A 15151-nucleotide genomic window follows, 5' to 3' on the forward strand; every position below is an offset into this window, starting at 1 on the left:
CTAATCCTCTACATGTGACTCTACAGCAGGGTCAGGTCCTCCTCCTCCTCCCTAACCCTCTACATGTTACTCTACAGCAGGGTCAGGTCCTCCTCCTCCTCCCTAACCCTCTACATGTTACTCTACAGCAGGGTCAGGTCCTCCTCCTCCTCCCTAACCCTTTACATGTGACTCTACAGCAGGGTCAGGTCCTCCTCCTCCTCCCTAACCCTCTACGTGTGACTTCTACAGCAGGGTCAGGTCCTCCACCTCCTCCCTAACCCTCTACATGTGACTCTACAGCAGGGTCAGGTCCTCCTCCTCCTCCCTAACCCTCTACATGTGACTCTACAGCAGGGTCAGGTCTTCCTCCTCCTCCCTAACCCTCTACGTGTTACTCTACAGCAGGGTCAGGTCCTCCTTCTCCTCCCTAACCCTCTACATGTGACTCTACAGCAGGGTCAGGTCCTCCTCCTCCTACCTAACCCTCTACATGTTACTCTACAGCAGGGTCAGTTGCTTAACCCAAAGCCACAGATGCAATAAAACCCATTTTCTTTTCTCTTTTATCCCCTATACACACACACACCATCCCCACTCCCCAGATCCGTTGGAAGTACATGATTGTTGATGAGGGTCACCGTATGAAGAACCACCATTGTAAGCTGACCCAGGTGTTGAATACCCATTACGTGGCCCCACGGCGCCTCCTCCTGACGGGCACGCCACTGCAGAACAAGCTCCCTGAGCTCTGGGCCCTGCTCAACTTCCTGCTGCCGACCATCTTCAAGTCCTGCAACACTTTCGAGCAGTGGTTCAATGCCCCCTTTGCCATGACCGGGGAGAGGGTGAGTGTCAAATGCATATCTACTTTACAAGGTCAAGTTAGGTGACAAACACGGTCCAAAACATACATAAAAATGCATCAATTTCCTAAAAAGATATATCCTAGCCAGATAGGGTAAAGGATATATCCTAGCCAGATAGGGTTATATCGTAGCCAGATAGGGTAAGGGTTATATCCTAGCCAGATAGGGTTATATCCTAGCCATATAGGGTTATATCCTAGCCAGATAGGGTTATGGTAAAGGTTATATCCTAGCCAGATAGGGTAAGGGTTATATCCTAGCCAGATAGGGATAACCCTATCTGGCTATGATATAACCCTATCTGGCTAGGATTTAGGGTAAAGGTTATATCCTAGCCAGATAGGGTTATATCCTAGCCAGATAGGGTAAGGGTTATATCCTAACCAGATAGGGTAAGGGTTATATCCTAGCCAGATAGGGTAAGGGTTATATCCTAGCTGGCTAGGATATAACCTTTACCCTAAATATAACCTTTACCCTAAGGATATAGCCCTAAGGGTTATATCCTAGCCAGATAGGGTAAGGGTTATATCCTAGCCAGATAGGGTTATCCCTATCTGGCTAGGATATAACCCTTACCCTATCTGGATAACCCTATCTGGCTAGGATATAACCCTTACCCTATCTGGCTAGGATATAACCTTTATCCTAACCCTATCTGTCTAGGATATAACCGTATCTGGCTAGGATATAACCCTTACCCTATCTGGCTAGGATATAACCCTTACCCTATCTGGCTAGGATATAACCTTTATCCTAACCCTATCTGGCTAGGATATAACCTTTACCCTAACCCTATCTGGCTAGGATATAACCCTTACCCTATCTGGCTAGGATATAACCCTTACCCAATCTGGCTAGGATAAAACCCTATCTGGTTAGGATATAACCCTTACCCTATCTGGCTAGGATATAACCCTATCTGGCTAGGATATAACCCTATCTGGCTAGGATATAACCCTATCTGGCTAGGATATAACCCTATCTGGCTAGGATATAACCTTTACCCTAAATCCTAGCCAGATAGGGTTATATCCTAGCCAGATAGGGTTTTATCCTAGCCAGATAGGGTTTTATCCTAGCCAGATAGGGTTTTATCCTAGCCAGATAGGGTTTTATCCTAGCCAGATAGGGTTTTATCCTAGCCAGATAGGGTTATATCCTAGCCAGATAGGGTTATATCCTAGCCAGATAGTGTTATATCCTAGCCAGATAGGGTTATATCCTGTGAATAGTGATCACCATGTGAATAACTCTATAGATAATAATATGTGAATAGTGATCACCATGTGAATAACTCTAGATAATAATATGTGAATAGTGATCACCATGTGAATAATTTTAGATAATAATATGTGAATAGTGATCACCATGTAAATAACTCTATAGATAATAATATGTGAATAGTGATCACCATGTGAATAACTCTATAGATAATAATATGTGAATAGTGATCACTATGTGAATAACTATAGATAATAATATGTGAATAGTGATCCCCATGTGAATAACTCTATAGATAATAATATGTGAATAGTGATCACCATGTGAATAACTCTATAGATAATAATATGTGAATAGTGATCACCATGTGAATAACTCTAGATAATAATATGTGAATAGTGATCACCATGTGAATAACTCTAGATAATAATATGTGAATAGTGATCACCATGTGAATAACTCTAGATAATAATATGTGAATAGTGATCACTATGTGAATAACTCTAGATAATAATATGTGAATAGTGATCACCATGTGAATAACTCTAGATAATAATATGTGAATAGTGATCACCATGTGAATAACTCTAGATAATAATATGTGAATAGTGATCACCATGTGAATAACTCTAGATAATAATATGTGAATAGTGATCACCATGTGAATAACTCTTAGATAATAATATGTGAATAGTGATCACCATGTGAATAACTCTATAGATAATAATATGTGAATAGTGATCACCATGTGAATAACTCTAGATAATAATATGTGAATAGTGATCACCATGTGAATAACTCTAGATAATAATATGTGAATAGTGATCACCATGTGAATAACTCTAGATAATAATATGTGAATAGTGATCACTATGTGAATAACTCTAGATAATAATATGTGAATAGTGATCACCATGTGAATAACTCTAGATAATAATATGTGAATAGTGATCACCATGTGAATAACTCTAGATAATAATATGTGAATAGTGATCACCATGTGAATAACTCTAGATAATAATATGTGAATAGTGATCACCATGTGAATAACTCTTAGATAATAATATGTGAATAGTGATCACCATGTGAATAACTCTAGATAATAATATGTGAATAGTGATCACCATGTGAATAACTCTATAGATAATAATATGTGAATAGTGATCACCATGTGAATAACTCTATAGATAATAATATGTGAATAGTGATCACCATGTGAATAACTCTATAGATAATAATATGTGAATAGTGATCACCATGTGAATAACTATAGATAATATGTGAATAGTGATCACCATGTGAATAACTCTAGATAATAATATGTGAATAGTGATCACCATGTGAATAACTCTAGATAATAATATGTGAATAGTGATCACCATGTGAATAACTCTAGATAATAATATGTGAATAGTGATCACTATGTGAATAACTCTAGATAATAATATGTGAATAGTGATCACCATGTGAATAACTCTAGATAATAATATGTGAATAGTGATCACCATGTGAATAACTCTAGATAATAATATGTGAATAGTGATCACCATGTGAATAACTCTAGATAATAATATGTGAATAGTGATCACCATGTGAATAACTCTTAGATAATAATATGTGAATAGTGATCACCATGTGAATAACTCTAGATAATAATATGTGAATAGTGATCACCATGTGAATAACTCTATAGATAATAATATGTGAATAGTGATCACCATGTGAATAACTCTATAGATAATAATATGTGAATAGTGATCACCATGTGAATAACTCTATAGATAATAATATGTGAATAGTGATCACCATGTGAATAACTATAGATAATATGTGAATAGTGATCACCATGTGAATAACTCTAGATAATAATATGTGAATAGTGATCACCATGTGAATAACTCTAGATAATAATATGTGAATAGTGATCACCATGTGAAAAGCTCTATAGATAATAATATGTGAATAGTGATCACCATGTGAATAACTCTAGATAATAATATGTGAATAGTGATCACCATGTGAATAACTCTATAGATAATAATATGTGAATAGTGATCACCATGTGAATAACTCTAGATAATAATATGTGAATAGTGATCACCATGTGAATAACTCTAGATAATAATATGTGAATAGTGATCACCATGTGAATAACTCTAGATAATAATATGTGAATAGTGATCACTATGTGAATAACTCTAGATAATAATATGTGAATAGTGATCACCATGTGAATAACTCTAGATAATAATATGTGAATAGTGATCACCATGTGAATAACTCTAGATAATAATATGTGAATAGTGATCACCATGTGAATAACTCTAGATAATAATATGTGAATAGTGATCACCATGTGAATAATTTTAGATAATAATATGTGAATAGTGATCACCATGTGAATAACTCTAGATAATAATATGTGAATAGTGATCACCATGTGAATAACTCTATAGATAATAATATGTGAATAGTGATCACCATGTGAATAACTCTATAGATAATAATATGTGAATAGTGATCACCATGTGAATAACTCTATAGATAATAATATGTGAATAGTGATCACCATGTGAATAACTATAGATAATATGTGAATAGTGATCACCATGTGAATAACTATAGATAATAATATGTGAATAGTGATCACCATGTGAATAACTCTAGATAATAATATGTGAATAGTGATCACCATGTGAAAAGCTCTATAGATAATAATATGTGAATAGTGATCACCATGTGAATAACTATAGATAATAATATGTGAATAGTGATCACCATGTGAATAACTCTATAGATAATAATATGTGAATAGTGATCACCATGTAAATAACTCTATAGATAATAATATGTGAATAGTGATCACCATGTGAATAACTATAGATAATAATATGTGAATAGTGATCACCATGTGAATAACTATAGATAATAATATGTGAATAGTGATCACCATGTGAATAACTCTAGATAATAATATGTGAATAGTGATCACCATGTGAATAACTCTATAGATAATAATATGTGAATAGTGATCACCATGTGAATAACTCTAGATAATAATATGTGAATAGTGATCACCATGTGAATAACTCTAGATAATAATATGTGAATAGTGATCACCATGTGAATAACTCTAGATAATAATATGTGAATAGTGATCACCATGTGAATAACTGTATAGATAATAATATGTGAATAGTGATCACCATGTGAATAACTCTATAGATAATAATATGTGAATAGTGATCACCATGTGAATAACTCTAGATAATAATATGTGAATAGTGATCACCATGTGAATAACTCTAGATAATAATATGTGAATAGTGATCACCATGTGAATAACTCTAGATAATAATATGTGAATAGTGATCACCATGTGAATAACTCTATAGATAATAATATGTGAATAGTGATCACCATGTGAATAACTAGATAATAATATGTGAATAGTGATCACCATGTGAATAACTCTATAGATAATAATATGTGAATAGTGATCACCATGTGAATAACTCTATAGATAATAATATGTGAATAGTGATCACCATGTGAATAACTCTAGATAATAATATGTGAATAGTGATCACCACGTGAATAACTCTATAGATAATAATATGTGAATAGTGATCACCATATGAATAACTCTAGATAATAATATGTGAATAGTGATCACCATGTGAAAAGCTCTATAGATAATAATATGTGAATAGTGATCACCATGTGAATAACTATAGATACTAATATGTGAATAGTGATCACCATGTGAATAACTCTATAGATAATAATATGTGAATAGTGATCACCATGTGAATAACTCTATAGATAATAATATGTGAATAGTGATCACCATGTGAATAACTATAGATAATAATATGTGAATAGTGATCACCATGTGAATAACTATAGATAATAATATGTGAATAGTGATCACCATGTGAATAACTCTAGATAATAATATGTGAATAGTGATCACCATGTGAATAACTCTATAGATAATAATATGTGAATAGTGATCACCATGTGAATAACTATAGATAATAATATGTGAATAGTGATCACCATGTGAATAACTATAGATAATAATATGTGAATAGTGATCACCATGTGAATAACTATAGATAATAATATGTGAATAGTGATCACCATGTGAATAACTCTAGATAATAATATGTGAATAGTGATCACCATGTGAATAACTATAGATAATAATATGTGAATAGTGATCACCATGTGAAAAGCTCTATATCTAAATACATTGTTTCTCTATGCTCCTCTTTTGAAATAATATTTATTATGCGCCACTGTGAAATGCATGCCGTTCATCCCTTACATTTTCAAGAAGGAACATCTGTCCAGCTGTGAAACGGAAATAATGAAATAAATACTTGTGAAAGTGGTGCAACGCTTTAGAGATGAGAGATGGTGACAACATTCAGCACTTTGGGCCATATTCAGTCAGACGGGTCTGTTGTAGTGACTTTGTCCATGACCATACATAAAAGTTCATAAACCCTAGAGTAACTACACTAGTAACTACCCTAGTAACTACACGAGTAACTACACTAGAGTACCTACACTAGTAACTACCCTAGAGTAACTACACTAGAGTAACTACACAAGAGTAACTACACAAGTAACTGCACTAGAGTAATTACACTAGAGTAACTACACGAGTAACTGCACTAGAGTAACTACACTAGAGTAACTACACTAGTAACTACACTAGTAACTTCACTAGAGTAACTACACTGGAGTAACTACACAAGTAAATGCACTAGAGTAACTACACTAGTAACTAGCTTGTTAGTAGATTAAGTTAATGGAGGACCCTGATTGATCCCCAGGTGGACTTGAATGAGGAAGAGACAATCCTGATTATCCGCCGTCTCCACAAGGTGCTCCGCCCCTTCCTGCTCAGACGACTCAAGAAGGAGGTGGAGTCCCAGCTTCCAGAGAAGGTGAGAGGGCTTATACTATAGAAACGTTACAGTATGTAAACCACAGATACTTGGTACTGAATGATACTTGATGTAAACAAACCACAGATACTTGATGTTGTAGGTGGAGTATGTCATCAAGTGTGATATGTCGGCCATCCAGAGGGTTCTGTACCGTCACATGCAGGGCAGAGGAATCCTCCTCACCGATGGATCAGAGAAAGACAAGAAGGTAGGAAGCAGAGATCCTGTTAACTCATTTTGTGACGGTCAGTTCTCTTTCTAACTATTGACCCTGATCAAGCAGCTCAGATATGTGACATTGTTATTGTGGACCTCAGGGTAGAGGAGCAAAGACTCTGATGAGCTCAGATATGTGACATTGTTATTGTGGTCCTCAGGGTAGAGGAGCAAAGACCCTGATGAGCTCAGATATGTGACATTGTTATTGTGGACCTCAGGGTAAAGGAGGAGCGAAGACCCTGATCAAGCAGCTCAGATATGTGACATTGTTATTGTGGTCCTCAGGGTAGAGGAGCAAAGACCCTGATGAGCTCAGATATGTGACATTGTTATTGTGGTCCTCAGGGTAAAGGAGGAGCGAAGACCCTGATGAACACCATCATGCAGCTGAAGAAGATCTGCAACCACCCCTACATGTTCCCACACATTGAGGTACGTTACATGTTCCCACACATTGAGGTACGTTAGATGTTCTCACACATTGATGTACATTACGTGTTCACACACATTGAGGTATGTTAGTTCTAGAACCACCCCTACATGTTCACACACATTGATGTACATTACGTGTTCACACACATTGAGGTACGTTACATGTTCCCACACATTGAGGTACGTTACGTTTCCTCACATTGAGGTATGTTAGTTCTAGAACCACCCGTACATGTTCCCACACATTGAGGTACGTTACATGTTCCCACACATTGAGGTATGTTAGTTCTAGAACCACCCCTACATGTTCCCACACATTGAGGTATGTTAGTTCTAGAACCACCCCTACATGTTCCCACACATTGAAATATATTAGTTCTAGAACCACCCCTACATGTTCCCACACATTGAAGTACGTTAGTTCTAGAACCACCCCTACATTTAGAATAATCTCAAGTATTAAATGTATTTTGATTTGTTTAACACTTTTTTGCTTACTACATGATTCCACGTTTTGTTTCATAGTTTTGATGTCATCACGATTCTACAATGTAGAACATAGTAAAAATAAAGAAGAACCCTTGAATGAGTAGGTCTTCTAAAACTTTTGACCGGTAGTTTACATGTTCTAGCACATTAAGGTACATGACATGTTCCAACACATTGAGTAACATTAGATCTAGAATCACTCCTACATGTTTTATCCAACACATTGAGGTACATTAGATCTAGAACCACTCCTACATGTTCCAACACGTTGAGGTACATTAGATCTAGAACCACTCCTACATGTTCCAACACGTTGAGGTACATTCCACTCAGAACCACCTTTACATGTTCACACTCATTGAGGTAGGTTACATGTTCTAACACATTGAGGTAAGTTAGTTCTAGAACCACCCCTACATTTTCTAACTCATTGAGGTAAGTTCGTTCTAGAACTACCCCTACATGTTCCAACACATTGAGGTATGTTACATGTTCAAACACGTTGAGGTGCATTAGATCTAGAACCACCCCTACATGTTCCAACATGTTGAGGTGCATTAGATCTAGAACCACCCCTACATGTTCCTGCAGATTGAGGTACATGACATGTTCCAACACATTGAGGTACATTCGATCTAGACACCTCTACATGTTCCAATATAGAGGTACATTAGATCTAGAACCACTCCTACATGTTCCACTACATTGAGGTATGTTAGATCTAGAACCACTCCTACGTGTTCCAGCACATTGAGGTATGTTAGATCTAGAACCACTCCTACGTGTTCCAGCACATTGGGGTATGTTAGATCTAGAACCACTCCTACGTGTTCCAGCACTTTGAGGTATGTTAGATCTAGAACCATTCCTACGTGTTCCAGCACATTGAGGTATGTTAGATCTAGAACCACTCCTACGTGTTCCAGCACATTGAGGTATGTTAGATCTAGAACCACTCCTACATGTTCCAATGTAGAGATATGTTACAATGTTCCAACACATTGAGGAACGCTAGCTTACATGCCGTAACACCCCTGATTCAAGTTACCAACGAATCAGTGTTCTGCTATGTCTAGACTTCACAGTTACTGCAGTTTTTCTATTCTGATTATGGAGTTCTGGTCATGGAATTCTGAACGCATCATGTGTCTACAGCTATTTAAATGTGTCCACATTGAATCCGGATTCCCTTTTCCTGCGCTATATTAAATTGTCAGTATGCATCCTGCAAACTGTGGAATAGGCAAAATATGATAACACAGCAACAACTTGATGGCAGTAGCTAACTACTGTAGCTAACTAGCAAGCTAACCTATGTAGTTAGCCAGCAAGCTAGCAGACACAGCTAAAGTGATTGCAAACAGGTTACCATAACTCTAGCCAAACAAAAAAATAGTTTTTTTCTAAATATTAGCTAGCTGGCTAGCATTTATGAGGCCATCAAACATATTCCTCACACGCTAGGAATGTATTTCCTCCCAACGTTATTATGAAAAGGTGCCTCTCTGTCTCAAAGTACAAGTTTTCTGAAGGCTGGTGGGCAGAGTGCTGATGACTTTGCCCACTGTATGCACTTTCCGTAGCCTGATTATGCCCAGACTGAGGAGAAATCCACACACAGTGAGAAGTAGCAGAAGTTTCATGTAAGTGTCAAGCTTAGACACGGCCTTCAACACAGACATATAAGTTGAATCAGCAGTGTTACTGCTTTTTCTGGAGCATAAACCTGACCCCACAGTCTGGCAGGGTAAGACTTGCCTGGAGGGTAGACGTCTGTCTGGCAGGGTAAGACTAGCCACCCCAGGCCTGTCTGAGATGTGACACCCAGCCACAGCCCACCATCATGCTCTTGTTTTATTGTCCCGGCAGTGAAACCTTTAATGAGTTGTTTACTAGAAGAGTTCGGCAACATTTTAGTTGGTCCCAGACTGCATGCAGATGTTTCATTTGTGTCTGTTTTAATTCACACAATTCAATCTACAATATTTACTTAGTGGAGTTAGGATTTGTTATCTGATAACTATGTAGATGTGCCGGCTAATCACAAATAAACTCTAAGAAAATAGATTTTTAATTCAATTCTGATTTTCCACTATCTATCTTGTCTCACAGGAGTCCTTTGCTGAGCACTTAGGCTTCCCGAACGGCGTTATAAGCGGGTAAGATATTAAGATACTCAACATTGCCCATTCAGTTATTAAACAAAACATGACTTTCCTTCAAAAGCCGAACGCTAAACACCCCAGACAACACTTTTCCCTTCTGGGACCAGATGGTTATTTATTCTCCTTGCCCTCCACCCCAGACACGAGCTGTACCGTGCATCAGGGAAGTTTGAGCTGCTGGACCGGATCCTTCCCAAGCTGCATGTCACCAACCACAGAGTTCTGCTGTTCTGTCAGATGACATCACTCATGACCATCATGGAGGACTACTTTGCTTACCGCAATTTCCTCTACTTGCGCCTCGACGGTATGTATCTCTGACCCTAACCATACCTCAATTTCCCCTACTTCAAGTCAAATCAAAGTTTATTTGTCACGTGCGCTGAACCAATAGTGCAAAAAAGGTATTAGGTTTACAATAGGTAGGTAAATAAATAAAACAGTAAAAAGACAGGCTATATACAGTAGAGAGGCTATATACAGTAGAGAGGCTATATACAGTAGAGAGGCTATATACAGTAGAGAGGCTATATACAGTAGAGAGGCTATATAGGGTAGAGAGGCTATAAAAGTAGCGAGGCTACATACAGACACCGGTTAGTCAGACTGATTGAGGTAGGATGTACATGTAGATATGGTTAAAGTGACTATGCATATATGATAAACAGAGAGTAGCAGCAGCGTAAAAAGAGGGTTGGGGGGGAACACAATGCAAATAGTCCGGGTAGCCAATTGATTACCTGTTCAGGAGTCTTATGGCTTGGGGGTAAAAACTGTTGAGAAGCCTTTTTGTCCAAGACTTGGCACTCCGGTACCGCTTGCCATGCGGTAGCAGAGAGAACAGTCTATGACTGGGGTGGCTGGGGTCTTTGACAATTTTTACAGCCTTCCTCTGACACCGCCTGGTGTAGATGGCAGGAGGCTTGGCCCCAGTGATGTGCTGGGCCGTACGCATTACCCTCTGCGGTGCCTTGCGGTCAGAGGCCGAGCAATTGCCGTACCAGGCAGTGATGCAACCAGTCAGGATGCTCTCGATGTTGCAGCTGTAGAACCTTTTGAGGATCTCAAGACCCATGCCAAATCTTTTTAGTTTCTTGAGTGAGAATAGGCTTTGTCGTGCCCTCTTCACGACTGTCTTGGTGTGTGTGTACTATTCTAGTTTGTTGTTGATGTGGACACCAATGAACTTGAAGCTCTCAACCTCTCAACCTGCTCCACTACAGCCCTGTCAATGTGAATGGGGGTGTGCTCGGTCCTCTTTTTCCTCTAGTCCACAATCATCTCCTTAGTCTTGATCACATGAGGGAGAGGTTGTTATTCTGGCTCCACCCGGCCTGGTCTCTGACCTCCTCCCTATAGGCTCGTCGTTGTCGGTGATCAGGCCTACCACTGTCGTCTGCAAACTTAATGATGGTTTTGGAGTCGTGCCTGGCCATTCAGTCGTGGGTGAACAGGGAGTACAGAAGGGGACTGAGCATGCACCCCTGGGGAGCTCCAGTGTTGAGGATCAACGTGCAGATATGTTGTTACCTACCCTCACCACCAGGGGGCGGCCTGTCAGGAAGTCCCGGATGGGAGTTAGGTGTTTAGTCCCAGGATCCTTTGCTTAGTGATGAGCTTTGATGGCACTATGTGTTGAACGCTGAGCTGTAGTCAATGAATAGCATTCTCATATAAGTGTTCCTTTTGTCCATCTGTGGATCTGTTTGGGCGGTATGCAAATTGAGTGGGTCTAGGGTTTCTAGGATAATGGTGTTGATGTGAGCCATTACCAACCATTCAAAGCACTTCATGGCTACGGATGTGAGTGCTACGGGTCTGTAATCATTCACACACACAAGCCTAGTGCGTACAAAAACATGTATCACACAAACAATCTTACATGAAGACATGATGGGGAACAGAGGAATAAATACATGTAGATTGATTGGGGAATGAAAAGCAGGTGTGCAGGGAACAAGACAAAACAAATGGATACATGAAAAATGGAGCGGCGATGGCTAGAAAACCGGTGACGTCAACCGCCGAACGCCACCTGAACAATTAGAGGAGCCGACTTCGGCGGAAGCCGTGACAATCCGGCTCATTGTCCTCTACCTGCGTCGCTTCCTCTTGCAAATAACGGGGATGTCAGCCCTGTCGGGTGTTTGGAGAATGTCCTGTGCTTCTTACTTGTTGTAGATAAAATCTTTGTTTAATCCGAGGTGAGTGATCGCTGTCCTGAAATCCAGAAGCTCTTTTCTGCCGTAAGATACGGTTGCAGAAACATTATGTACAAAATAAGTTACAAATATCGCAGAAAAAAAACACATAGTAGCACAATTGGTTGGGCGCCCGTAACGGCTTTCTTCCTGGGAAGGAGAGGACCAAAGCGCAGCGTGATAAGTGTCCATGGTTATTTAATGACAGAAACTCAACATGAACACACTACAAAACAATAAACATGGCAAAACCCGAAACAGTCCTATCTGGTGCAGAGAACACAGAGACAGGAAACAACCACCCACACATCCCAACACAAAACAGTCCTATCTGGTGCAGAGAACACAGAGACAGGAAACAACCACCCACACATCCCAACACAAACCAGTCCTATCTGGTGCAGAGAACACAGAGACAGGAAACATCCACCCACAAACCCCAACACAAAACAGGCTACCTAAATATGGTTCCCAATCAGAGACAATTATTAACACCTGCTTCTGAATGAGAACCATATCAGGCCAAACATAGAACTAGACAAACTAGACACACAAAATAGAATGCCCACCCAGCTCACGTCCTGACCAACACTAAAACAAGGAAAACACACAAGAACTATGGTCAGAACGTGACAACTGCTGCCATTTCTTCCAGCGCCATTTTAGATTGACTTGCGCCTCGACTGTATGCATCTCTGACCCTAAACTTTAACCCTACCTCAACTTCCACTACCTATGCCTATACGGTATGAAATTGTCTTAACTTTAACCTAATCCAAATGCAGCCTCCTTTACCTGCGCCTCAACAATGTTTTCACCTGTTTTCATCAGTTTATGTCAGGTGTATTGAAGTACGGTGCTTGTGGTATGTGTTGCTGTGTGTTGTAGGCACCACCAAGTCTGAGGACCGTGCGGCGCTGCTGAAGAAGTTCAATGAGAAAGGTTCCCAGTACTTTGTGTTCCTACTGAGCACCAGAGCCGGGGGACTGGGCCTCAACCTGCAGGCTGCGGACACTGTGGTCATCTTTGACTCTGACTGGAACCCTCACCAGGTACACACACACACACACACACACACAAATATTCTAGTTACCCCTGGCTAACCCTCTAGTTTCTCTGTTCTGATTGGCTCCCAGGACCTCCAAGCCCAGGACAGGGCTCATCGTATTGGTCAGAAGAACGAGGTGCGTGTTCTGCGTCTGTGTACGGTCAACAGTGTGGAGGAGAAGATCCTAGCGGCTGCTAAGTACAAACTGAACGTGGACCAGAAGGTGATTCAAGCCGGGATGTTTGACCAGAAGTCCTCCAGCCACGAGAGGAGAGCCTTTTTACAGGCCATACTGGAAACAGAAGAGCAGAATGAGGTTGGTCACGGTGGCGTGGGAATAAAGATTAAATGCAGTTCCTTGCAGGTATGTTGGAGATGTTCACACATTCACCTAGATCCATGTAACACAACTGATCTAGAGGGTTGAGCCATGTAACACAACTGATCTAGAGGGTTGAGCCATGTAACACAACTGATCTAGTGAGGACCATAAAACCAAAGTGCCCAGATACAAAAACTATTCAACAATGTTAAAACTCACCTAGCCTCATTCAACCATGCTAAAACTCACCTAGCCTCATTCAACCATGCTAAATCTCACCTAGCCTCATTCAACCATGCTAAAACTCACCTAGCCTCATTCAACCATGCTAAAACAACACCTAGCCTCATTCAACAATGTTAAAACTCACCTAGCCTCATTCAACCATGCTAAAACTCACTTAGCCTCGTTCAACCATGCTAAAACTCACTTAGCCTCGTTCAACCATGCTAAAACTCACCTAGCCTCATTCAACAATGTTAAAACTCACCTAGCCTCATTCAACAATGTTAAAACTCACCTAGCCTCATTCAACCATGCTAAAACTCACCTAGCCTCATTCAACCATGCTAAAACAACACCTAGCCTCGTTCAACCATGCTAAAACTCACTTAGCCTCGTTCAACCATGCTAAAACTAATTTAGCCTCGTTTAACCATGCTAAAACTCACTTAGCCTCGTTCAACCATGCTGAAATGACTTATTCTCATTCAACCATGTTAAAACTCACATAGCCTCGTTCAACCATGCTAAAACTCACTGACAGTATATGGAAAACGTAGATGACATGAAACCAGTTAGTTTAGGTGAGATCAGTACTGAGGAAATTCCTAAGCACACAGAATGCGTACCATACCATGTTATACTATATGCATCTACAATGTGCAGCTTATGCTTGATCCATTATCCTCAACATGGTAGAAGCCTTAACAAAGCCATATAATGTGAATGTTTCTTGTGTTCTTGTGTTTTTCCTTCTAAATGAAGGAGGAAGAGAAAAGTCAGGTGGCTATGGTAATTAACAACTGTTATTTTCATCATATTGTGGCTATGGTAATTAACAACTGTTATTTTCATCATATTGTGGATATAGTAATTAACAACTGTTATTATCATCATATTGTGGCTATAGTAATTAACAACTATTATCATCATATTGTCATCTACGCTTTCCGGCGTAACATCAGCCTGTATGAATGGCTGGCTGGCTGGCTGGCTGACTGACTGACTGGCTGGCTT

At 39.5% G+C, this 15151-nt stretch overlaps 1 protein-coding gene across 1 annotated transcript; it reads left to right on the top strand.

Moving 5' to 3' along the window:
• Positions 1 to 577: 577 nt before the first annotated feature.
• LOC139399225 (probable global transcription activator SNF2L2) lies at positions 578 to 14926 on the top strand (the record flags this gene model as incomplete). The annotated part of the gene is made up of 9 exons (XM_071144739.1): positions 578 to 827; positions 6920 to 7033; positions 7137 to 7244; positions 7601 to 7687; positions 10289 to 10335; positions 10482 to 10648; positions 13431 to 13594; positions 13679 to 13954; positions 14900 to 14926. Coding segments are annotated over exons 1-9 (1218 nt in total), but the record flags the coding sequence as incomplete, so codon positions are not given.
• Positions 14927 to 15151: the final 225 nt, after the last annotated feature.

This window comes from Oncorhynchus clarkii, unplaced genomic scaffold, assembly GCF_045791955.1.
Source record: "Oncorhynchus clarkii lewisi isolate Uvic-CL-2024 unplaced genomic scaffold, UVic_Ocla_1.0 unplaced_contig_4596_pilon_pilon, whole genome shotgun sequence".
In the NCBI taxonomy this organism is placed as follows: Eukaryota; Metazoa; Chordata; class Actinopteri; order Salmoniformes; family Salmonidae; genus Oncorhynchus; species Oncorhynchus clarkii.